This window comes from Staurois parvus, unplaced genomic scaffold (assembly GCF_062004578.1).
Source record: "Staurois parvus isolate SC_StPar_1 unplaced genomic scaffold, SC_StPar_1.0 ptg000797l, whole genome shotgun sequence".
In the NCBI taxonomy this organism is placed as follows: domain Eukaryota; kingdom Metazoa; phylum Chordata; class Amphibia; order Anura; family Ranidae; genus Staurois; species Staurois parvus.
This window is the reverse complement of record NW_028318593.1, coordinates 292501-319000: the sequence shown is the minus strand read 5'-3', so window position 1 is coordinate 319000 and position 26500 is coordinate 292501. Positions and strand designations below refer to the sequence as shown.

At 47.0% G+C, this 26500-nt stretch overlaps 2 protein-coding genes across 3 annotated transcripts in view; both read left to right on the top strand.

Annotated features, from left to right (window-relative positions):
* The window catches only part of LOC149444242 (taste receptor type 1 member 1-like), a 43617-nt gene that overhangs the window by 5354 nt on the left and 11763 nt on the right, over nucleotides 1–26500 (top strand). For both annotated transcript variants that reach the window (XM_089654774.1, XM_089654773.1), the window contains 3 exons: nucleotides 11618–11921; nucleotides 15607–16347; nucleotides 20734–20943. In XM_089654774.1, coding sequence (XP_089510900.1) covers nucleotides 11618–11921; nucleotides 15607–16347; nucleotides 20734–20943 — 1255 coding nt within the window. The remainder of the gene's footprint in view (nucleotides 1–11617; nucleotides 11922–15606; nucleotides 16348–20733; nucleotides 20944–26500) is intronic.
* Nucleotides 5274–7398, top strand: LOC149444243 (uncharacterized). Its single transcript, XM_089654772.1, has 2 exons — nucleotides 5274–5910; nucleotides 6086–7398. The coding sequence occupies exons 1-2, from the start codon at nucleotides 5797–5799 to the stop codon at nucleotides 7370–7372; spliced, it is 1401 nt and encodes a 466-aa protein (XP_089510898.1). The 5' UTR covers nucleotides 5274–5796; the 3' UTR covers nucleotides 7373–7398.

Below are 26500 nucleotides of genomic sequence, written 5' to 3'. Positions count from 1 at the left end.
TGACATATATCTGAAATATTCTAATTTTGGCCGTATTCAATATATTTAAACATATATTTCAATATATATATATATATATATATATATATATATCTGAAGAATATATTTAAAAAATACGTATGTTTAAAAATATATATTTTTTAAATAGATTCTTCAGATTTTTTTTTAACATATAAATAAAGTCGTTTTAACATATATTTTTACATATATTTGTAAATGCTTTCCAAAAATGTAGATTTCTATTTTTAAAGACATACAGTATATTTGAAATGTATATTTAAAAATATTTTTCATTTATTTTGTAATACAAACACATTTCAATATGCAGTGTATGTGTATATATATATATATATACAGTGGAGCAAAAAAGTATTTAGTCCCCACCAATTGTACAAGTTCTCCCACTTACAAAGATGAGAGAGGCCTGTAATTGGCATCATAGGGAGACCTCAACTATGAGAGACAAAATGTGAAAAAAAATCCAGACAATCACATTGGCTGATCTGGAAAGAATTTATTTGCAAATTATGGTGGAAAATAAGTATTTGGTCACCTACAAACAAGCAAGATTTCTGGCTCTCACAGACCTGGACCTTCTTCTTTAAGAGGCTCCTCTGTCCAGCACTCATTACCTGTATCAATGGCACCTGTTTGAACTTGTTATCACTATAAAAGACACCTGTCCACAACCTCAAACAGTCACACTCCAAACTCCACTATGGTGAAGACCAAAGAGCTGTCAAAGGACACCAGAAACAAAATTCTAGACCTGCACCAGGCTGGGAAGACTGAATCTGCAATAGGCAAGCAGCTTGGTGTGAACAAATCAACTGTGGGAGCAATAATTAGAAAATGGAAGACATACAAGACCACTGATAATCTTCCTCGATCTGGGGCTCCACGCAAGATCTCACCCCGTGGGGTCAAAATGATCACAAGAACGGTGAGCAAAAATCCCAGGACCACACGGGGGGGACCTAGTGAATGACCTGCAGAGAGCTGGGACCAACGTAACAAAGGCTACCATCAGTAACACACTACGCCGCCAGGGACTCAGATCCTGCAGTGCCAGACGTGTCCCCCTGCTTAAGCCAGTACATGTCCCGGCCCGTCTGAAGTTTTCTAGAGAGCATTTGGATGATCCAGAAGAGGATTGGGAGAATGTCATATGGTCAGATGAAACCAAAATAGAACTGTTTGGTAGAAACACAACTCGTCGTGTTTGGAGGAGAGAGAATGCTGTTTCTCCGCAAAGGGACCAGGACGACTGATCCATGTACAGGACAGAATGAATGGGGCCATGTATCCTGAGATTTTGAGCGCAAACCTCCTTCCATCAGCAAGGGCATTGAAGATGAAACGTGGCTGGGTCTTCCAACATGACAATGATCCCAAACATACCGCCCGGGCAACGAAGGAGTGGCTTCGTAAGAAGCATTTCAAGGTCCTGGAGTGGCCTAGCCAGTCTCCAGATCTCAACCCCATAGAAAACCTTTGGAGGGAGTTGAAAGTCTGTGTTGCCCAGCGACAGCCCCAAACATCACTGCTCTAGAGGAGATCTGCATGGAGGATGGGCCAGCATACCAGCAACAGTGTGTGCCAACTTTGTGAAAACTTACAGGAAACATTTGACCTCTGTCATTGCCAACAAAGGATATATAACAAAGTATTGACATGAACTTTTCATATTGACCAAATACTTATTTTCCACCATAATTTGCAAATCAATTCTTTCCAGATCAGCCAATGTGATTGTCTGGATTTGTTTTCTCATTTTGTCAGTGTAATAACATTGGATGTGTTGCTGACAGCTGTCCTGCCCTTAAAAAACACACACCTGTTCTGGGTTTACTGGTTTCAAGAAGCACTGTCTGGTGTGAACCATACCTCGCAGAAAAGAGCTCTCAGAAGATCTACGATCAAGAATTGTTGACTTGCATGAAGCTGGAAAGGGTTACAAAAGTATCTCCAAAAGCCTTGATGTTCATGTGTCCACGGTAAGACAGACTGTCTACAAATGGAGAAAGTTTAGCACTGTTGCTACTCTCCCTAGGCGTGGTCGTCCTGTAAAAATGACTGCAAGAGCCCAGCGCAGAATGCTGCACGAGGTAAAGAAGAATCCCAGAGTGTCAGCTAAAGACCTACAGAAATCTCTGGCACATGCTAACATTTTTGTTGACACATCTACAATAAGGAAAACATTAAACAAGAATGGAGTACATGGGAGGACACCACGGAGGAAGCCATTGCTGTCCAAAAAGAATATTGCAGCACGTTTGAAGTTTGCAAAAGAGCACCTGGATGTTCCACAGCACTACTGGCAAAATATACTGTGGACAGATGAAACCAAGATGGAGTTGTTTGGGAAGAACACACAACACTATGTGTGGAGAAAAAAAGGCCCAGCACACCAACATCAAACCTCATCCCCACTGTGAAACATGGCGGAGGGAGCATCATGGTTTGGGGCTGCTTTACTGCCCCAGGGCCTGGACGGATTGTTGTCATTGATGGGAAAATGAATTCCAGAGTTTTTCAAGACATTTTGCAGGAAAACGTACGACCATCTGTCCGCCAACTGAAGCTCCGCAGAGGATGGGTGATGCAACAGGACAATGACCCAAAGCATACAAGTAATTCAACAAAACAATGGCTGCAACAGCACAGAATACGCCTTCTGGAGTGGCCCAGTCAGAGTCCTGACCTCAACCCGATTGAAATGCTGTGGCATGACCTTAAGAGAGCGATTCACACCAGACATCCCAAGAATATTGCTACACTGAAACAGTTTTGTGAAGAGGATTGGTCCAAAATGACTCCAGATCGTTGTGCAGGTCTGATCTGCAACTACAGGAAACGTTTGGTTGAGGTTATTGCTGCCAAAGGAGGGTCAACCAGTTATTAAGTCCAAAGGTTCACATACTTTTTCCTCCCTGCACTGTGAATGTTTACATGTTATGTACAATTAAACCATGGCAACATCTAATATTTGTGTAGTATTATGTTCAGCAGACTGTGTTCTTCTATTGTTGTGACTTACATGACGTTCAGAGCACATTTTATGCCCAATTCATGCAAAACTCCACGTAATCCCAAGGGGTTCACATACTTTTTCTTGCAACTGTATATATATATATATTGAATACGGCCAAAATTGTAGTATTTCAGATATATGTCAATATATTTGAGAATAATATTTTTAAAATATATTTCATCTGCATTTTTATCTGGGGTGTCTATTGAGATCAATAATGCAAAATGTTTGGCTCACAGTTGCAGCGCTCCCTGTTTTAAAATTGCTTTTTGTCCCCATATGGAAGAAAAATATATTTTAAATATATTTGATAAATATTCTTCCCATATATATATATTGACATATATTTGAAATGCTACAATTTTGGCCATATTCAATGTATTTCAAAATATATTTCAATAAATATATATATATATATATATATATATATATATACTGCGTGTTGAAATGCGTTTTTATTACAAAATATATGAATATTATTTTTAAACATACATTTCAAATATACTTTATGTCTTTAAAAAAATACAAATCTACATTTTTGGAACGCATTTACAAATATATGTAAACATATATGTTAAAATGACTGTTTTATATGTTAAAAAAAATTTGAAGAATATATTTAAAAAATATATATATACACACAAAATTCACACAGCTTTCTTTCAGAATTCACACATTTTTTGCACAAAGCAGCCCTGACCCTCCTCTTCTCGGGTCCCCCGCCGCTGTTCTAGATCCCTCCCTCCTGCTCAGTGCCTCCATAGCAAACACCAAAATCACACACCAAGGCTAAAGGTACCAGCAGTGTCTATGGCCAAAGAGAAGCCACTAACTGATAGGAGGATTGATGTCAGAATGTGGGAGGGGCATAGGTGGGCAGCAACGAGTTTCAATTTCAACGAGTTAATTTCCTCTTAATATAAATGTTTTCACACAAAATTCACACAGCTTTCTTCCAGAATTCACACATTTTCTCCAATTGAATCCAATTAGAAAAATGTGTGAATCCGGCATGACCAAATTTATTAAAAAAAAAAGACTACTAAGTATATGTCAACCTAAACACTAAAATCCCAAACTTTACCCTATTATTTCCCATTTTCTAAATTTCTAAATCTGCAGCTTTCAAGGTTTTTATTTCAGGCAGTTCCAGACATAGGCTGACAACAAAATAGAATAGAATAGAATAGAAAATAAAAAAATATAATAAAGTAGAATTAAAAAAAGGAAAAGAATAAAAAATTAAAGAATTGAGAGAGAAAAAATAGAATAGATTAGAATAAATTAGAATAGGAAAGAGTAAAACAGAACAGAATAGAAGAAAAAAGAAAAGAAGAGGATAAAATAGAATAGAAAAAAAAAATAGAAAAGAATAGAAAAAGATTCCATTTTCAAATAGTATAGAATCAGCTTTTCTTCAGAATGAATTCAGGGCGATTCTATATCTTCAATTCGAATTTGATTCAAATACTTCGAATCCATTGGAAAAATTTGAATCCAGTCGAAAAAAAGAATAAATGAAACAAAACTAAATGAATTTTTGTTCCAAATACAACAAAACGAAGTTAGTAACTTAACCGCCTCCCACCCGCCATATAAGGAAATGACGTGCGCAAGGCGGTTCTCTCGTTCTGGGATGACGTCCTCCTACTTTAAAGAAGCGTGTGTGGCTCCGGGAGCGTGCAGCGCGGAGATCGGTGGTGAGCTGTGTCCCTCGGACGCAGTGGATCACCGATCAACAGAAAGAGCCGAAGATGTCGGTTTTGTCGTGATCAGCTGTGTCCAATCACAGCTGATCGCATGTAAATAGGGAAATGCTGGTTATCGGCATTCCTCTCCTCACGAGTTGTCACGCTGACAGAGGAGAGGAGAGCCGGTAATCTGCATCCCTCAGAGGGGACGTCTACACTGATCATCAGGGCACTGATGATCAGTCTGCCCTGATGATTAGAGTAGCCCCAGCAGTGCCACCTGTCAGTGCCCATCAATGGCACATATCAGTGCCCATCTGAGCTGCCTTTCAATGTACCTATCAGTGCCAGTCAGTGCCATATAGGACTGCTGCCTTTCAGTGCCCATCAGTGATGCTTGTCAATGCCCATCAGTGCCACCTACCAGTGCCCATCTGTGCCACCTATCAGTGCCCATCACTGCAGCCTCATTAGCGCACATCAGTGAAGGAGAAAAATCACTTATGTACAAAATTTTATAACAGAAACTAAGAAAAAACATTTTCCCCTACCGTCTTTCAGGCCAGCACTCTGAGAGACCTCGGCTCCTCCCCATCTGAGGAAACACCTCCACCTACAATAAAAAAGCTCCACTCCCCTCTGACCTCAGTTCAGGTGTTTCCTCCGGTGGGGAGACACGAGGAGGCGCAGGAGGACGATAGGGGAGCCGAGGGCCGGATAGCCGGCTGTGAGGCCCGACGCAGCCGGGAGTGAAGGCCGGAGTGTCCGGCTGCATATCCTCCCAGGGCAGGCTGCCAGCAGTGAGAGTGCATCCCGGGGGACGGGACAGGGCACTTACCTGCTCTTCGCCCCCCGACCCCCTCCGGCGAGGGGGGGTGTCGGGGTGGCCGTGGTGAGGTCTGGGGAGGATCGGGGGGAGTTCCGCTCCTTCCCATGCTGGCGGTCTGAGGGCTTTGCCGGGCCGGACGTCGGGAGACGGCGGTTTCCGGCGGAAGGGGCGGGGCTTCGCCCAGGGCCGCGACTTCCGCTTCCGGTCGCAGCCTTCACACCACGGCGGCGCGAAATTCGAATATGGCGGTGCGGTGCACAGCGGTCTGGGGGACAGACCTGCACCAGGCGACCACCCTCCGGTTCGGGATGTCGGAGGCACCGGGACCAGGAGATGCCAGCACCAGCCAGTCGCAGGTAAGGTGCCTCAGTGGAGGCCTCCCCTACCTGTGGGCCCCTAGCAGAAGGTAGGGCAAGGGGTCTGCGGTTTTTCAGGCCCTTGTTGCTCTGCCGGGAAGCAGGGGGGGGGGGGGTGTTTAGTGTCGGACTGATTGGGCTTCCCTCCTCCCCCCTTTTCTTTTGTGTCTTGCAGGGCAAGGCCCGAGCTAAACTTAGGCACCAGGAGCCCAAGCGGAGATGCCCTTCCTGTAAGGAAGTTCTAAAAGAATCTTGGCGAAAGGTTCTTTGTGGCCCATGTATACAGGGGTTGGTGAGGGAGGAGAAGCCGGAACAGGGGGACCTAGCTAGGTCAGTGAAGGAGTTGGCTACCACCTTCGACTCCTTCAAGTCCCTCATGGAGAGGTTTGCCCTCCCATTACCTACACTTCCCCCCCCCCAGGTGGCTTCGGTGAGTCGTCGGGAACCCCTTATGACTGGGGAGGAACCAGTGGGGGACTCCCAGTCTGAGGAGGAATCAGCGGGTGAGGGTCCCTCAGAGGAAGGGAGGGGCCCCTCCCGGTATAAGTTGACCCTAGAGGAGGTTGATGAGCTCCTGGGGGCTATATACGAAACCCTGGACATTAAGGAGGAGGTTAAGGCCTTATCTCTCCACGACCAAATGTATCAGGGATTGGAGGAGCACCAGCACAGAATGTTTCCTGTGCATGACATTTTGGTAGACACGATTAAGAAGGAGTGGCAAGACCCGGAAAGGAAACCGTTCTTCTCAAAAGCATTGAGGAGGAGGTTTCCGTTTTCGGAAGACCCGGAGGCGGTCTGGAACAAGAGCCCCAGGCTAGACGCGGCCTTTTCCCAAACAACCAGGAGAACTGACCTAGCGTTTGAGGACATGGGGGTCTTACCAGACTTATTGGACAGAAGGGCAGAGTCTCTCCTTAGGAAGGCCTGGGACTCGACCCTGTACAACCTGAAGCCGGCCATGGCTACGACAGTGGTGGCCAGGAACTTAGAGTATTGGCTTACGCAATTACAGGCCCATATTGTGGCAGACTCTCCCAAGGAAAAAATCTTGGCCTCTTTTGAGACCCTTTTGCAAGGAGTGGGGTATATTGCGGATGCTTCCGCAGAGTCGGTGAGATTGGGGGCCAGGTCTGCTGCCCTGACCAATTCAGCCAGAAGGGCGCTGTGGCTAAAGACATGGCAGGGGGACATCACTTCAAAAGTTAGGTTATGCGGCATCCCCCTCACAGGAGACTGTCTGTTCGGCCCGGGGTTGGAGGAATTATTGGACTGGACAGCTGATAGGAAAAAGTCCTTCCCCCTCAAGAGGAAAATGCAGGAGGGGGGGACACGGAAGGCCCGCCCGGCAAAGAGGCTGAGCCTGCGACCGCCTGGTCAGGGTAGGTCGGCGGGACAGAGAGGTAGGGGAAGAGGGGGAGCGATTTTTCGCCCTCCTGAGCAGCCCCAAAAACCAAGGTGACTTGGTTCCTCCTGTGGGAGGAAGATTGGCGGCATTCCTCCCACAGTGGGAAGCCGTGGTCACCAGCCCTTTCATTTTGGATGTCATCCGAAGGGGTTACCGGTTGGAATTTCTGAGACCGCCACCCGAGACTTTTCTGGTGACGACCCGTCCAAGGGATCCGACGAAGGACGCGGCTCTGGTGGGCGCTTTGGAGATTCTGGAGTCCCAGGGGGTCATCTCCAGGGTTCCGGTAGCGGAGCAAGGGAAGGGAGTTTATTCCCATGTGTTTGTGGTTCAAAAGCCGTCTGGGGCGTTCAGACTGATTTTGAACCTGAAACCCTTGAACAAGTCAGTGCGTTACCGGAGGTTCCGCATGGATTCCATTTTTACGATCAGGTCCCTAATCCCACCAGGTGCATTCATGGCATCCATAGACTTGAAGGACGCCTACCTACACGTGCCCGTGGCGGAAGCCTCTCAGAGGTTCCTCAGGTTGGCAGTGGGGGGGGAGGAAGGGGTTCGACACTGGCAGTTCAGGGCTCTTCCATTCGGCCTTTCCTCCTCGCCAAGAGTATTCACCAAGGTTCTGTCGGAGGCACTGATTTCTATCCGCTTGAGGGGGATTTCAGTGGTGGCCTATCTGGACGATTTGCTGCTCTTCGCGGATTCAGAGGCTCACTTACGGCAAGACCTGGTTATAGTGAGGAACCATCTGGAAAGCTTGGGGTGGATTTTGAATCTGGAGAAGTCCTGCCTGGTGCCTTCTCAGAAGGTGATTTACTTGGGCTACACTCTAGACTCGGTAGACCAAAAGACCAGCCTGACTTTGGAAAAAGTCACCAAGTTGGAGGCCGGAGTCAGATTACTGCAGGGGAGCAGGTCGATGTCCATAAGACAGGCCATGTCGGTACTTGGATTGCTGACAGCGTCCATTCCGGCAGTTCAGTGGGCAGGTCTGCATATGCGTCCCCTCCAGTTGTGGATCCTGAGGGTTTGGGACAGGAAGTGTCACTCCCTAGAACGCAGGGTCTTGGTGCCCCCCAGTGTGAAAAGTGTGAAAAGGTCTCTATGGTGGTGGAGGAGATCGTCCAGCATAACTCAGGGGCTGTTGTGGTGCTTTCCGATTTCCGCGGAGGTCACTACGGATGCCAGCGCCAGGGGCTGGGGAGCCCACCTGGGAAATTTGGTGACTCAGGGGGAATGGTCCTTAGGGCAGAAGGACAAATCCTCGAATTGGAAGGAATTGAGGGCAGTGTGGGAGGCTCTGCACTCCTTCCAGGCGGAGGTCACGGGCCAGCACGTGCGTGTCCTGACGGACAATGCCACGGCAGTGGCTTATATAAACAGGCAGGGAGGGACGCGGAGCAAGGCCCTCGGGGCCTTAGCGGCGACACTGTTGTCCTGGGCAGAGCTGAATTTGGCGTCCCTGTCTGCGATACACTTAAAGGGGGAGCTGAACCAGAAGGCAGACTTCCTGAGCAGGACTCGGCTCAGGGAGTCGGAATGGGCCTTGAACCCCGATGTCTTTCAGGAGATTGTGCGAAGGTGGGGATCCCCGGATGTGGACCTTTTTGCCTCCGGAAGGAACAACAAGGTCCCAAATTTCTTCTCTCTATCCCGCTGGGACGGGTCCAGAGCGGTGGACGCATTAGGTCAGAGGTGGGACTACCGGCTTTGTTACGCCTTTCCCCCGGTTCCTTTGCTCCCCCTGGTCCTGAGGAAATTCAGGACAGAGGGGACCTCGTTAATCCTGATAGCTCCCTTCTGGCCGCGGCGGGCGTGGTTTGCGACCCTGAAGAGTTTGGCCTCTCGTCCACCCTGGGAGCTGCCTCCAAGAGTGGATTTGTTAACACAGGGGCCGGTTCTTTGCCCCAGCGTAGGAAGATTGCGGTTAACGGCCTGGTTTCTGAGCAGCAGCTCCTCTTAGAAAAGGGGTTCTCGCCTAGGGTGGTGGCGACATTACTGGCCAGTAGGAAGGAGGAGACCCAGGCCATTTATGGTAGGGTCTGGGGTTGCTTTACAGCCTGGTGTGACCGGACAGCCGTGGCAACCCATAGTTTGGTTTCTGTGTTGGAATTCCTGCAGGCGGGAGCGGACAAGGGATTGTCTGTCAGCACGCTCAAGGGCCAGGTCTCGGCCCTCAGTGTGTTCTTGGAGACGCCCCTGGCCAGGGAGGCGTTGGTGAGTAGGTTTTTCAAAGCTCTGGTGAGGCAGAGGCCTCCGAGGTCCAGACCATTTCCAGTGTGGGATTTGGCCAAGGTGCTCGGGGGGATGACTAGGGCTCCGTTCGAGCCCTTGGAGTCCTGTCCGATAGGTGAGCTCACCATTAAGACTGCTTTTCTGGTGGCGATTACCACGGCGAGGAGGGTGTGTGAGATGGAGGCCCTCTCGATCAGAACACCCTATCTCCGTATTTTTTCAGACAGGATCGTTTTCAGACCAGACCCGTCCTTCATTCCGAAGGTAGCTCGGAGTTTCCAGAGGGAACAGGACATTGTCCTTCCCTCATTTTTTCCTAACCCGGTGGGGGTAGATCAGGAGAGGTATCATTGTTTAGATGTCAGAAGGTGCGTTCTCCAGTATCTAGAGAAATCTAGGGAGTTCAGAAGCACCGAATCCCTTTTTGTTTTTTTTAAGGGGGCTAGAAGAGGCAAGAAGGCGTCTAGAAGGACGCTGGCCAGCTGGCTGCGGCTGGCGATTACAGGAGCATATCAGGCAGAAGGCCTGGAGGTCCCGGAGGGTATCAAGGCACATTCCACCCGAGCTGTGGCGGCTACCCAGGCAGAGTTAGCAGGGGTTTCCCCAGGGCAGATTTGCAGAGCGGCAACATGGTCCAGCTATGACACATTTGCCAAGCATTACAGACTGGACCTGGTCTCGGTGCAGGAGCAGGACTTTGGTCGTAAGGTCTTACAAGCAGTTAGCCCGCCCGAAGGGTGAGTACTCGCTTATCCTCTCAGAGTGCTGGCCTGAAAGACGGTAGGGGAAAAACCAAGTTACACTTACGGTAACGTCTTTTCCAGGAGTCTTTCAGGCCAGCACCGGTTTCCCACCCACTGTTGATATTGGTTATGTGAAGATGGCTTATTGTGATTATGTTGTCTCGCATTGTGTCTCCCCAGATGACCGGAGGATGCTTGGAGAACTGAGGTCAGAGGGGAGTGGAGCTTTTTTATTGTAGGTGGAGGTGTTTCCTCAGATGGGGAGGAGCCGAGGTCTCTCAGAGTGCTGGCCTGAAAGACTCCTGGAAAAGACGTTACCGTAAGTGTAACTTGGTTTTTTTTTTTCAAAATTTTCAGTTGCTTTTGGTTTGTTTAGCAAAAAATAAAAACCCCACAGAGGTGATTAAATACCACCAAAAGAACGCTCTGTCTAAAAAAAAATAGTAAAAATTCATATGGGTACAGTGTTGCATGACCGCGCAATTGTGTGATAGCGCTGAAAGCTGAAAATTGGCCTGGGGGGCAGGAAGGGGGTAGAAGTGCCCGGTATGCAGGGAGGGGGTAGAAGTGCCCGGTAGGCAGGAAGGGGGTAGAAGTGTCCGGTAGGCAGGAAGGGGGTAGAAGTGCCCTGTAGGCAGGAAGGGGGTAGAAGTGCCCGGTAGGCAGGAAGGGGGTAGAAGTGCCCTGTAGGCAGGAAGGGGGTAGAAGTGCCCGGTAGGCAGGAAGGGGGTAGAAGTGCCTGGTAGGCAGGAAGGGGGTAGAAGTGCCCGGTAGGCAGGAAGGGGGTAGAAGTGCCCGGTAGGCAGGAAGGGGGTAGAAGTGCCCGGTAGGCAGGAAGGGGGTAGAAGTGTCCTGTAGGCAGGAAGGGGGTAGAAGTGCCCGGTAGGCAGGGAGGGGGTAGAAGTGCCCGGTGGGTAGGGAGGGGGTAGAAGTGCTCGGTGGGCAGGGAGGGGGTAGAAGTGTCTGGTGGGCAGGAAGGGGGTAGAAGTGCCCGGTGGGCAGGGAGGGGGTAGAAGTGCCCGGTAGGCAGGGAGGGGGTAGAAGTGCCCGGTAGGCAGGAAGGGGGTAGAAGTGCTCTGTAGGCAGGAAGGGGGTAGAAGTGCCCGGTAGGCAGGGAGGGGGTATAAGTGCCCGGTGGGCAAGGGGTTAATCGACCCGAAATGATACAATTTTTTTTGTTCTGCACATGTCTAGTTGGACTTACAATTTCTTACATGTAAGTGAGATTTGTTTGATAAAGTGTCTCCTTTGTGATTCTACTAATTGTTCTTTTTTGCTGATTCTGTTGGCGACTGACATTGTTTTTTTTTTTTTTCTCAAGGGCGCCCTTTAATCCATATTGGTTTCACATACTTCATGCAATGAGGTTGGCCATTGAGGAGATCAATAATTCCACCGCATTGCTCCCCAATATTACATTGGGCTACGAAATCTTTGACACGTGCACAGAAACGGCCAACATCTATGGAACTCTGAGATTGCTCTCCCGGTGCTCTCAGCCCTATATCCAGATCCAGAACAACTTCACCGACTACAAACCGAACATCATCGCCTTGGTGGGTCCATACAGCAGCGGTTATTCTTTTGTGACCGCCAGCGTTATGGGCTTGTTCCTCATACCCGAGGTAAGGACCGTCTCTTGGATGGAGCTGGGAAGGACAATGAATGTCATTGCCTGTGGTCTCTGGAAGGACGACAATCTGTTCAGCCACCACTGGCACCTCCACAATGTTGAAAAAGTGGAAAATTTAGGGCAATGTCCTCCACCCCTCTCTGCCAATCCCTCCACTGGTCTCCATTCATTGTCCTCCACCCTTCTCTGCCAATCCCTCCACTGGCCTCCATTCAGTGTCCTCCACCCCTCTCTGCTAATCCCTCCATTGGCCTCCGCCCAGTGTCCTCCACCCCTCTCTGCCAATCCCTCCAGTGGCCTCCGCTCAGTGTCCTCCACCCCTCTCTGCCAATCCCTCCACTGGCCTCCGCTCAGTGTTCTCCACCGCTCTCTGCCAATCCCTCCACTGGCCTCCGCTCAGTGTCCTCCATCCCTCTCTGCCAATCCCTCCACTGGCCTCCATTCCGTGTCCTCCACCCCTCTCTACCAATCCCTCCACTGACCTCCACTCAGTGTCCTCCACCCCTCTCTGCCAATCCCTCCACTGGCCTCCACTCAGTGTCCTCCACCCCTCTCTGCCAATCCCTCCACTGGCTTCCCATTGCCCACGAAATTCAATTCAATGAAATTCAAAACATTAACAATCACATATTTAGCCATTTATAACTCCGCCCCAAATTACATCACCAATCTTGTCTCCAAATATCCCCCAAACCATCCTCTCCGCTCCTCCCGCAACCTCCTGCTCTCTAGCTCCCTTGTCTCCTCCTCTCCAGGACTTCTCCAGCACCTCCCCCATCCTCTGGAACTCTCTACCCCAATCATTAACAGTAACATATAAAGTCATTTATAACTCTGCCCCAAATTACATCACCGATCTTGTCTCCAAATGTCACTCAAACCGTGCTCTCCGCTCCTCCCACGACCTCCTGTTCTCTAGCTCCCTTGTTTCCTCCTCCCATGCTCGTCTCCAGGTCTTCTTCAGAGCCTCCCCCATCCTCTGGAGCTCTCTACCCCAATCTATCTGATTATCGCCTACTCTGCTCACTTTTAGGCGATCTCTGAAAACCTCTCTCTTCAGGGAAGCCTATCCTGCCCTCAGCTAATAATGGAATCTTCTACCCCTCCTACCAGTCCATCCCCCACAGTTATTACCTTTTGTACCACCAGCCCCTCCCTCTTAGATTGTAAGCTCCCAGGATCAGGGCCCTCCTATCCCTCTTGTATTGAACTGTATTGTTGCTGTATTGTCTCCAGGGGTGGACTGACCAATCGGGTACTCGGACACTGCCCTAGGGCCCGGGGTCAGTAGGGGGGTGATGCCCCTTGTACCTTTCATAGGCTTTTTTTGGGTGTGGTTTGAGTGTGGGTGAGGACACAGGGGCCCCATGATCCCCTATTGCCCGGGGGCCCCATGAGTTGTCAGTCCGCTGACTGTCTCCCTTTATTTGGTAAAGCGCTGAGCAAACTGTTGGCGATATAAATCCTGTATTATAATAATAATAATAATAATAAATCCTGTATAATAATAATAATAATAATAATAATAAATCCTGTATAATAATAATAATAATAATAATAATAAATCCTGTATAATAATAATAATAATAAATCCTTAATAATACTAGTAATAATAATAATAATTTATTACTACTTTCAATAAAATCAGTTTTAAACATGTAGCGGGGGAAGATGTAAATCCAATTGTAGATTTAGCTGGCAGCTGCCCCCCCATCCCAGATTCCGGGATGCTGCCCTAGACATGGTCACCCCGGGACAGCTTATTAAAAGCATGACTGCCCATTGGCAAGAATGGTGTCATGCAAGACTATCATGGAGCCCCCATGCACCTGGGGCCTCTGGGCAGTGCCCAGGGATGCCCATGCATTAAGATGGGCCCTGGGTTTTCCCACAGACAGAGGGAGCGACAGATCTACCACTGTCTCTGGGAGCAAGGGTACTCTTTTTTTATCTGTCCTCAAGGGCCCCCCATGGTAAGATACCTTTGAGGCCTACTACTCAAATGCCCAGTTGCTGTTCTCGAGGTTCTAGATTTCTATACCTGTATACAGGATTCAATAAGATCTCTGCTACTCTTTTGTACTATTCCACACTTAGGCATGGGATTATATAGTTAGTCTGGCTGAAAAAAGACAAAAGTCCATCCATTTCAACCATTAAAAAAAAAAAAAATTATAATCCTACACCCACAGTTGATCCAGAGGAAGGCAAAAAAACACAGCAAAGCACGATCCAATGTGCTCCTGCAGGGAAAAAATCCTTCCTGATCTCCCGAGAGGCAATCGGATATTCCCTGGATCAACTTGGCCTATAAATTATTTTTTTTTCCATCAGTGTCCCATTGTGGAGATTTCCCTTCACTTCCTGTCCCAAAGCCGAACAGGAAGTGAAAAGAAATCACTGAAAATAAAAACAAAAACAGTTTTAGTGTCACTTTAAGTCAATACATTTTTAAAAATATACACAAGCTTCCTAGGACACTACGGGGTTTCCAAAGCAAGAGAAGTAGAAGCTGTTTCCTTTAAGACTGTCTCTCTGATTTCAGAGGAAGCTGTGTGAGCAGAGCAGACTGCAATGGAGAGGAAGCAGTCATTGTGCTGATTCATTTAGTTGTATGTAAACTTTAGCTTGAGCTACTGAGCTCTGTATACAACAGGGGAAAAAATTCCTTCCTGATCCCCCGAGAGGCAATCGGATATTCCCTGGATCAACTTTCCCTATAAATGTTATATCCAGTTATATTCTGTGTATCCAAGAAAGAATCCAGGACTTTCCTACAGCAATCCACTGAGCTGGCCACAACCAACTCTGGAGGGAGTCTACTCCACATTCTCACAGCTCTTACTGTGAAGAAACCTTTCCATGTTTGCAGATGACATATATTTTCCTCCAGACGTAAAGAGCGCCCCCTTGTCCTCTGTGATGACCTCAGGGGGAATAGCTCCACACCGAGTTCAGTCAGGGTTCTCACCTACAGCCCTAGAGTCAGAGGCGTCCCTAGGGTTGGTGTCACCCGGTGCAGTAACACTTGGTGACACCCCCTCCAACGATCCCTGCAGAATGGATCGGATCTGCGGATTGAGCATAATGGATCGGACTCCGATCCATTATACTCAATCCGCAGATCCGATCCATCCTGCGGGGATCGTCGGCTTTCTTTACTACTTACCTTTTCTTGGAGCGGGTCCGGGACAACTGCGCATGTCCTGGTTTCAGGCACGGTCAATCGATGATAGCAGTAGTTCTATCATCGATTGATCGTGCCTGAAACCGGAACATGCGCAGTTGCTTCAGGGGGACATATCTACATGGGAGACGCATCTTGTCGATACACAGGTGGACATTGGTGGACATCGGTGGACATCAGTGGACATCGGTAGACATCGGTGGACATTACTGGACATTAGTAGACTTTAGTGGACATTGGTAGATATTGGTGGATATTGGTGGACATTAGTGGATATTGGTGGACATTAGTGGACATTGGTGGACATTACTGGACATTAGTGGACATTGGTAGACATTGCAAGAAGTTCTCACCGATTGTCCACCAAGGTATCTGTGAATAATCAGGTTCTGATTGGCTGCTTTTACAATAAAGTATCTGAAAAGTCCCCATAGAAAAGGAGTTAACGGGATGTACATTTTAATGAACGAACTTGACTTTTGTATTCCAGATAAGTTATTCTGCTTCCCATGAACACCTGAGTCTCAAACAGATGTACCCCTCATTCTTTCGAACTATTCCCAGCGACAATCTGCAAGTCCAAGTTCTGCTCCAATTGTTGAAGAGGTTCAGTTGGACGTGGGTGGCCATAGTTGGCAGCGATGACGTCTACGGCAGACAAGGGTTACAGGACTTAAATGCCTTGGCGTCCAAAAATGGCATCTGCGTCCCTTACCATGGCCTACTGCCAATTACCACCAATAAAACAGAAATGAAGAATATAGTAGATAATATAGTCCAGACTCACGTCAGAGTAATTGTGGTTTTTGCTACAACCCAAATCGCCATGATGTTCCTTGAAGAAGCAATTAATGGGAACGTCACTGGAAAGGTCTGGATAGGCAGCGAAGATTGGTCGGTTAACCCTGACATTGCAGCCTTGTCAAATATAGAGACTATTGGCACCATTTTGGGGGTCTCGGTAAAGCAAATCAACTTTCCCGAACTCTTAGACTTTGAGATCTCCTATGTCAACTCATTGAAATCTGGAAATATGAGTAACTATGGCTGTAACCAGGTTTGTGACGAATGTCGGTCATTCACAGGGCAGAACCTGCCCATTCCTGGCCTGGCTGAAATGTCGGCGTCTTTTAACGTCTATGCGGCAGTGTACGCCATAGCCTACGGCCTGCATGGACTGCTGAATTGTACCTCTGGACAGTGCAGTAATGGCACTTACTATCCGTGGCAGGTGAGTACATTGATTGGGCAATCCAATTTGTTGGAGCTTAACTCTACACAGTGCGTCTTTGTATTTATTAATACGTCCCTAGATATTATGTTTTTGCAAATCGGGGCCGATATGAGGTGGAGGCAAAAGAGGCAGCTACTTTGGGTGCAATAGAGGGCAGGACCTGCAACTCATTGGGACCCATGTGTGCTGAAAGTCCTTGTCCTGACTCTGGCTCCCCTATCTGTATTTCATCTGTGTATTCAGTTATTGGGGTGCACAGTGGCTTAGTGTTTAGCATGTCTGTCGTGCAGTAAATGGGTCATGGGTTCGATTCCCAACCACGGCGCCTCCTGCATGGAGTTTGCATGTTCTCCCTGTGCTTGCGTGGGTTTCCTCCCACACTTCAAAGACATGCTGGTAGGTTAATTGGCTCCTGTCTAAATTGTCCTAGTTTCATCCCTGGCCATGCAGGATCTCCTGCATGGTGGGGGTCGGGGAAAGACCTGGCAACCTACCCTGTAAAATAATTGCTAAGAGAATTCATTACAAGTGATGGTCCATGCAATCACCAAGGGTCAGATACGAATGGATGGATAGATGGATGGATAGATAGATAGATAGATAGATAGATAGATAGATAGATAGATAGATAGATAGATAGATTTAGCAATTGCCAAGAGGATACCTAGAGAAGTTGGTGGGTGACCATTGTGGTAGAATAAATGGTAGAAACATGGATAGCAACTACACTATATTGCCCAAAGTATTGGGCCACCGGCCTTTCCACGCACATGGACTTTAATGGCCCCCCAGTCTTAGTCCGTAGGGTTCACTATTGAGTTGGCCACCAGCCTTTCCACGCACATGGACTTTAATGGCCCCCCAGTCTTAGTCCGTAGGGTTCAATATTGAGTTGGCCACCATTCTTTCCACGCACATGGACTTTAATGGCCCCCCAGTCTTAGTCCGTAGGGTTCAATATTGAGTTGGCCCCGCCCTTTGCAGCTATAACAGCTTCAACTCTTCTGGGAAGGCCGTACACAAGGTTTAGGAGGGTGTCTATGGGAAGGTTGGACTATTCTTCCAGAAGCACATTTGTCAGGTCAGGCACTGATGTCGGGGGAGGAGGCCTGGCTCGCAGTCTCCGCTCTAGGTCATCCCAAAGGTGTTCTATGGGGTTGAGGTCAGGACTCTGTGCAGGACAGTCAAGTTCCTCCACCCCAAACTGGCTCCTCCATGTCTTTATGGACCTTGCTTTGTGCACTGGTGTGCAGTCATGTTGGAACAGGAAGGGGCCATCCCCAAACTCTTCCCACAAAGTTGGGAGCATGAAATTGTCCAAAATGTTGCCTTAAGAGTTCCCTTCGCTGGAACTTGGGGGCCAAACCCAACCCCTGAAAAACAACCCCACACCATAATCCCCCCTCCACCAAACTTTACACTTGGCACAATGCAGTCAGGCAAGTACCGTTCTCCTGGCAACCACCAAACTCAGACACGTCCATCGGATTGCCAGACAGAGAAGCATGATTGGTCACTCCAGAGAACACGTCTCCACTGCTCTAGAGTACAGTGGCGGCGTGCTTTACACCACGGCATCTGACGCTTTGCATTGCACTTGGTGATGGAAGGCTTGGATGCAGCTGCTCGGCCATGGAAACCCATTCCATGAAGCTCTCTACGCACTGTTGTTGGGCTCATCTGAAGGCCACACCAAGTTTGGAGGTCTTTAGCTATTGACTCTGCAGACAGTTGGTGACTTCTGCGCACTGTGCGCTTCAGCATGCGCTGACCCCGCCCTGTCATGTGACGTGGCCTACCACTTGGTGGCTGAGTGGCTGTTGTTCCCAGTTGCCTTCACTTTGTTATAATCCCACTAACAGTTGAGCGTGGAATATTTAGTAGCCAGGAAATGTCACGGATGGACTTATTGCACAGGTGGCCACCTATCACGGGACCACGCTTGGAGTCACTGAGCTCCTGAGAGCGACACATTCTTTCACCAATGTTTGTAGAAGCAGTCTGCATGCCTAGGGGATGGATTGTATACACCTGTGTCCATGGAGGGGATTGGAACACCTGAATCCAAATTTTGTGGAGGGCGGGGCCAATACTTTTGGCAATATAGTGTTTGTTCCCACCTGGATTCTCACTTCTGTCTGATGAAAGCTCTGGAATGAACAAGTTGGCCAGAAAAGGATCCTCTCTGAGAAGCTGGAGTGCTCAGGAGCAATCATGGCATTGCTGTCATTGTTCATATTAGAGGAGGCAGCTGCCTGCAGAGGTCTCTCCCAAAGGGGGTAATTAAAACTGAAGCAGACAGAATCTGGAGCAACTGTGCGTAGTGACTAGGGATTTTTTTTCAGCAGGAACGTGGGGGAATGCAGTTCCAGCACCTCCAGAACTGATTATATGCTACGGCAAAAGGTGCTGGGGTGTGCTGGAGGGTCTATTGATCCTGGCTCCTGGGGAATCTATTGTCGCTAGGGGCATCTATTGTTGTGGGTGTGCTATTGTTGCTGGGGAGGTCTAGTGTTGCTGGTGGGGGGTCTATTGTTATATAATTGCTGGGAGGGGGTCTTATGTTGCTGGGGAGTCAATTGTTGTTGGGAGGTATCTACTGTCAAGGCAGGGGGTTTATTGTTGCTGGTTGCTTGAAACTAGGGAGGGTCTATTGTTTCTGGGGGGTATTTTGTTGTGGGGGTCTGTTGTTGCTGGAGGGGGTCTATTATTGCTGGAACAGATCTATTTTACTGCTTTTTTTGTTTTCCATAAACAATTCCATAAAAATTACTTAGCACCACAAAATGATACTTGTTTTAGCATGCTACTCTAAAAGGGGCGGTACTGGGAGGTAGGTAGTGGGTGGAACCAAGAGACGATGCTCTGAGGTGGGTAGGGGGTGGAGTCAAGGGATGGGTACCTGCACCTATTCTCTGAGAAAAAAAAGCCCTGATGGTGACCAATCAGCTTCTATCTTATCCTTGTTCAGTTAGGCTTTGCAAGTGAAAGATAGAAGCTGACCGGTCACCATGCGCAATTGCTTCAGATTCTATTTGCTGCAGTCTTAGTAAATTCCCCTCAAAGTCTTTAAAACCAGAGCATGTTGCTCTACGGAGAGACACTGTGGGGAGGCAGCTTTGAGACAACTGCTGTTTTGGAGATCTGAACACAAACTTCAATTCCCTGATAGAAAGGGAATTGGATTGTTATATTACCCTCATGGAAAAAAATATATATTAAAAATATTCTTCCCAAGTATATTGACATATATTTGAAATACTAAAATTTTGACCATATTCAATATATTTTAAAATATATTTCAATATATATATATATATATATATATTGTATATTGAAATGCGTTTTAAAATATATGAAAAATATTTTTAAAAATAAATTTTCAAATATACTGTATATCTTTAAAATACATTTAATCTACATTTTTGGAATGCATTTACAAATATATGTAAACATGATTTTTTTATACGTTAAAAAAAATCTGAAGAATATATATCTATATCATTATTTTTTATATATTTTGTAATATATAAAAAAAAATTTCAACATGCAGTGTGTGTGTATATATATATATATTTTTTTTTTTTTTTTTTTTTTTTTTTTTACTATATTGAATAAGGCCAAATTTGTATTATTTCAAATATAAGTCAATATATTTAGGAAGAATATTTTTAAAATATATTTAAAATATTTTTTTCTACCTAATACAGGAACACAGGTTTATACAGTAAATAAATTAATATATATATGTGTGTGTGTGTGTGTATATATATATATATATATATATATATATATATATATATATATAAATATATTTTGAAATATACTGAACACGGCCAAAATTGTAGCATTTCAAATATATGTCAATATATTTGGGAGGAATATCTTTAAAGTATTTTTCAAATATATTTTTCTTCCATGCGGGGAAGCACCAAAAGGGCAGGGCCAGCAATCTAAAGTAGTTCACAGCTCGTTGGGGGAGGGAGGTGGGGGACGCTTTGGACTTTTTTTTGGCTTGGGTGCCAAAGAACCATGGCCCAGTACCGGACCTTGCAAGGTTTTTTTTCATATTTTTCCCTACATTCATTGAAAAATGATCGATCGCAGGGGATTTGTGGAGTGTGGCAGTGGACTAAGGTATGGGAATATCAGCACCTCTGTATTTGGTGTACTTTGTATCATTTTGAGTGATCTTTGGGGCAGCAAAGGAGTCAGAACCAGTATGTCCCCCCCAGTAGGACAATATCCTGCAATCAAGCCCCTTGCACTGCTGCATGAAACCCAATAATCTAGACTGTTACTATCGGCTTTCTACAATCCTATTGAATCGTTTGTAATATAATTGTCTTTATAACAATGTCGCCCTTTATTTACAATCGGCAGCTGCTGCCGCACATGAAGACGGTGAATTTCACGCTCTACAATCAGGCCATCTTTTTTGACAAGAACGGAGACCCGGCCACAGGCTATGACATAGTCATGTGGGTATCGGATGGAGAAAGCCCAACGTTCGACATCGTCGGGTCTTACACCAAAACCACACAGACGCTGAAAGTCGATGAGAGACTCCCGTGGAACACCAAGAATAATACAGTGAGTCTGGGAAATGTCGTTATTTCAAATGTAGTCATGAAGAGAGGTGAATTGGGTTTAATCAGGGATTTTGTTATCTCAGAGAATAGGTGCAGGGACTCGTACCCCCCTCAACAACCTCCACCAATCACCTAAACTACCTTCTTTCTTGAACACCTCCCAGTACAGAGCTCCCCCCAACCTCCCTCAGTACAGAACTTACTCTAGCCTCCTCACCCCCAGTACAGAGCTCCCCCCCAACCTCCCTCAGTACAGAACTTACTCTACCCTCCTCACCCCCAGTACAGAGCCCCCCCCCCCCCAACCTCCCTCAGTACAGAACTTACTCTACCCTCCTCACCCCCAGTACAGAGCCCCCCCCCCAACCTCCCTCAGTACAGAACTTACTCTAGCCTCCTCACCCCCAGTACAGAGCTCCCCCCCCAACCTCCCTCAGTACAGAACTTACTCTACCCTCCTCACCCCCAGTACATAGCTCCCCCCCAACCTCCCTCAGTGTAGAACTTACTCTACCCTCCTCACCCCAGTGCAGGACTCCTACTCCCAACTACCCCCCATACAAAGCTCCCCTTCCCCCAGTACAGTGCTCTCCCCAACACCCCCCCCCCCCCTCCTGAATGCACTAGTGCAGATTTTTCCAAACACCCCCAGTAAAGAGCGCTACCCTCAATCCTCCTCCTCCCAGTACAGTACTCTGTCCCTCAGTACACAGCCCCCCTTCAATACCCCTCAGTACACAGCTCTCCCCTAAATACCCCCCCAGTAAAGAGCTCAACCCCCAACCCTTCCCCCAATATGGGGCACACTCCCAGTACAGAGGTCCCCCCTTCAGTGCAGAACTCTCTCACCAATACCCCCCACAGTAAAGAGCTCCCTCTCCCAATATCCCCTCTGTACAAAGCTCTTTGCCAAATATTCCCTGAGAACATAGCTCAATCGTCAATACCCCATCCCCCCAAATAAAGAGCTCTCCCATCAACATCCCCTTAGTGAAGAGCTCTCCCCCCCAATATCTTCTCAATACGGAGCTCTCCTATCAATACCCCCTTCAGTAAAGTGCTCTCTCCCCAACACACCCTCAGTACAGAGCTCTCCCCCATTATGCCCTCCGTACAGAACTCAGCCCTCAATACCCCACCAGTCCCCAGTATACAGCTCTTCCCCCAGAACAGAGCTTTTTCCCTAATGCCCCTCTCAATACAGAGATCTCCCATCAATACCCTCCTCCCCAGTATGGAGCTCTCCCCCAAGAACAGAGCTCTTCCCCCGGTGCTCCCCACAGTACAGAGCTCCCCCATCAATACCCCCCTCAGTAAAGCTCTCTTTCCCCAATACCCACCTCAGTATAGAACTTTCCCCCCAATATCCCTTTAGTACAGAGCTCTACTCTCAATACCCCCATACCCAGTACAGAGCTCTCCCCCCAGAACAGGACTTTTTCCCCAATGCACCTCTCAGTACAGAGCTCTCCTATTAATACCCCCCTCAGTAAAGCCCTCTCTCCCCAATACCCTGTCAGTATAGAGCTTTCCCCCCCAAAATCCCCTCAGTACAGAACTCTACCCTTAATTCCCCCACAGTCAGTATAGAGCTCTCCCTCCAGAACAGATCTTTTCCCCCAATGCCTCCTCTGTCACTTTTAAGGGCTGTCCTGAACCCATGCCAAGCTTCCTGTTGGGGATTGGTGAGGATCCCTCCAAAGGGCAGATCAGCCAATCCTTACCTCCGCCCACTGCTTCTAGAACGTTCTCCAAAGTTCTAGCGCAGGGGGAAGTCTCAGAGCTGATCTGCAAAGCCTCTCAACCTCTGACTACAGTTTGACCCAGCCAACTGTTTCACCTGGGCTGCTGTCTAACAATTTGCAATCTAGCTTCCCCTAGTTACCTAAGAGGGTGCTACACTAGATAGTCTGCTGTAAGAGAAATGGATGGAAACAGCAGTCATCTAGTCACATGATCAGGAAATGACTATTTGGGCTGGTTCATATGATGGCAGTTGAGCTGCGATAATCAACTGAGGCTTCTATCATAATATAAAAAAGTAAGATATTCAAATTATTACCCTTGATGTGGCCTGTCCTGAGAATCGAGTGTAAAAATGCAGTTCAACAGGCACAGGCCTTTTCTGGTGTTTTAGGCCTCATACACGACCGTCTTGAGGGACGCTGAGTTTTTGGGCCCCTCTTCACAGCCAGGCAACACTCATTTTCCACATTTGCATCCAAAGTCAGTAAACAATCCATGGGCTTCGGGGTTTTTTTTTGTTTCATTAAGGGATTAAACTTGGATGGAGCAAAGGGGTTATGGGATGCCCAAGTTGAGTGAAGAAACAGAATGATGAGGACGTTTGCTCTGGCCACAGACACTTGACTGCGTCCCAGCCGGAACTATTACAGTCCTTAGTAAAGTAATCCCCTTCTAGGAGCTCGTTGTCCCCTGAGTGGACTTCTAACGTGACAATGTGTAGGAGCTCTTGGGCCCCTTGGTGCACAGAATACCAGCCCACCTGGCTACAGTATCTGATCCCAGGACAAAGGATTGGCTTAGCTATGAAAACTTCCCAGAACTTGCATCCAGCATACTTCTCCCTTCTAGGCCTTGGGGGTGTAGAGGTGCTCATACTGTCCTTGTCCTGCAGCTGTAGATAGAACTACTTTCAGGACCTCTAGCTGGGCTGGTTCCTCTCCAAACTTTGCATGCTGTCCTTCCACGGTGGACTGCAGGGCAGTAAAGCTCCCACTCTCAGCTTCTCCTCAGCTTCCAGTCTCCAGCCTGGAAGCAGAACCCCCCTCCTCTAGGGCTCCCCTCCCAGGCTTCACAGCAACACCTGTCAGCAATCCATCTTCCAGCTGACATCCCTGCTAACATGGCTCTCTAATATTTATGGGCTAGTCTACCACACTACCAGAGCCTCCTCTCTGGGATTGTTCAGACTCCCATGAATATGCAGATTGAAGTCTCCAACCTTCCGCCCTTTGGCTTCTGGAAACTTCCATGGACCTCCAGAACCAGGTGGAGGCGATAGACTCCCAACCTGCCGAGCCATCCAGCCTGGCCTCACACTGAACCCACAGAAATTCAGGCTCATACACTACCATGAGCCAACAATACATTTACGTCACAGTAGTAAAAACAATAATTTCTCCTTCTCTCTGGCTGCATTCCTGCAGCCATTGAGAAATACTGTGAGAGCTGTGAGGGGTCACAGCTTGTCACACGGTACAAGGCTGTTGTGAATAGCCCTGTATCATGTGACCTCTGTGATCATTCACAGATTTCACACGTAGTAAGCAATGATGTCACAAGTGACAACTTGCTTACTACTCTGCATGTGATCACTGATTGGCCAATCAGTGATCACATGATTGGGACCTCACACAGAGGTCCCGTCCGACGATCGGTGTTCCTCTGTGTCCGGAGGACACAGCGGGCACCGGATCGCGGTGCTGCTCTTTCCCAGGGAGCGAGCACAGCTTGAAAATGCGGGTGCCGTTTATATACAGCGACCGGACGGCAAGTGGTTAAGCTTTGACAGTAAGCCCTGGTTCACACGCAACTTGTCATGTGATGTGACAGTTTCAAATTGCATGACAAGTCACACCCTATTGTCGGCAATGAAACCGGTCAAATCGGTGCTACTCCGACTTTGCGGTGCCTCACCGATCTGAGAACGGGGTACCTGCACTATTTTTTGTGATTTCAGGTGCGACTTGCTTAGTGATCTGTGCATGAAGATGCACAGATGTCCGCCAAGTTGCACCTAAAGTCACAATGACATGTGACTTTGAAATCGTGCAACGTCAAGCGAAGTCGCAGGATTTCAAAATCGGATCCAGTGTAAACCAGGGCTAAAACCTGGAAGCTGATTGGTTTCTATGCAGAGAAGCACCACAGTTTGCACCATGCAGTTTTAGCAAATGTGACGGACCACCTGACACCCCGCCTCTTTGCTTCTGTCAAATAACTCCCTGCTGAGACACAGGAGCAAAGTATTTTGGCACTGCACTCAAGAACTAGACGACACTACCTTAGCTGCAAACTAGAACTCTTTATTTGCTCAGAAATACAGGTTTTTATATAATTTAGAAATAGAGGCAGTCCCCACATGAACAATAAAAACAAATATTATACCTTGGGATAAACATCCTTCCACATTTATAGTGAGAGAAAGAACAGAATAGGCAGCCTGAATATTTATGGATGATCCAGCTAATCCCTGGAGAGGTGTGCCCAGTAGGCGGTTGGAGAGACCATAAATAGTCTGAGGTAAAGAGTTTCTGGGTCCAGTCCTGCTGGAGGAGACCCCTGTGCCCGGGCCCTGCTCCTGTGGAAGGATTTTTAGAGGTGCCATCTAGATGGCATCGAGGTTCCAAATGGAGCATTAGCTGGGGTGGCCTATTTGCAAAGCGTGGCCCTGGGCTCAGTTGGGTCTGAAGAAGTTCACTGGAGAGAGCCAGGAGGAAGTTGGGGGGAAGTGTCCAGCTGTCCTATGGTGAAGTGAGTCTGTGTCTCCCAACTGCAGAATGTGGATGTTTGAAGGAGGCAACCAATGATCCTGTGGCCTTGTGAGTAGATGACATCAGTGCTGGAAAGTTAGTGACTGTGGGGGCTATTTACTAAAACTGGAGAGTGCAAAATCTATTTTTATTGCCAAAGTTTAATTAAACAGAAGTTACATAGTTAGTCTGGCTGAGAAAAGACAAAAGTCTATCCAATTCAACCATTAAAAAAAAAAAAGAAAAGAAAAAGTTATAATCCTACACACAGTTGATCCAGAGGAAGGCAAAAAAACCCAGCAAAGCACGATCCAATTTGCTCCTGCAGGGGAAACAATTCCTTCCTGATCCCCCGAGAGGCAATCGGATATTCCCTGGATCAACGTTCCCTATAAATGTTATATCCAGTTATATTCTGTGTATCCAAGAAAGAATCCAGAACTTTCCTACAGCAATCCACTGAGCTGGGCACAACCAACCCTTGAGGGAGTCTATTCCACATTTTCACAGCTCTTACTGTGAAGAAACCTTTCCGTGTTTGGAGATTACATTTATTTTCCTCCAGACGTAAAGAGCGCCCCCTTGTCCTCTGTGATGACCTCAGGGGGAATAACTACACCGAGTTCAGTCAGGTATCTATTATCTATCTATTATCTATCTATCTATTATCTATCTATTATCTATCTATTATCTATCTATTATCTATCTATCTATTATCTATCTATTATCTATCTATTATCTATCTATCTATCTATCTATCTATTATCTATCTATCTATCTATCTATCTATCTATCTATCTATCTATCTATCTATCTATCTATTATCTATCTATCTATCTATCTATCTATCTATTATCTATCTATCTATCTATCTATCTATCTATCTATCTATCTATCTATTATCTATCTATCTATCTATCTATCTATCTATCTATCTATCTATCTATCTATTATCTATCTATCTATCTATCTATCTATCTATCTATCTATTATCTATCAATCTATTATCTATCTATCTATCTATCTATCTATCTATCTATCTATCTATCTATCTATCTATCT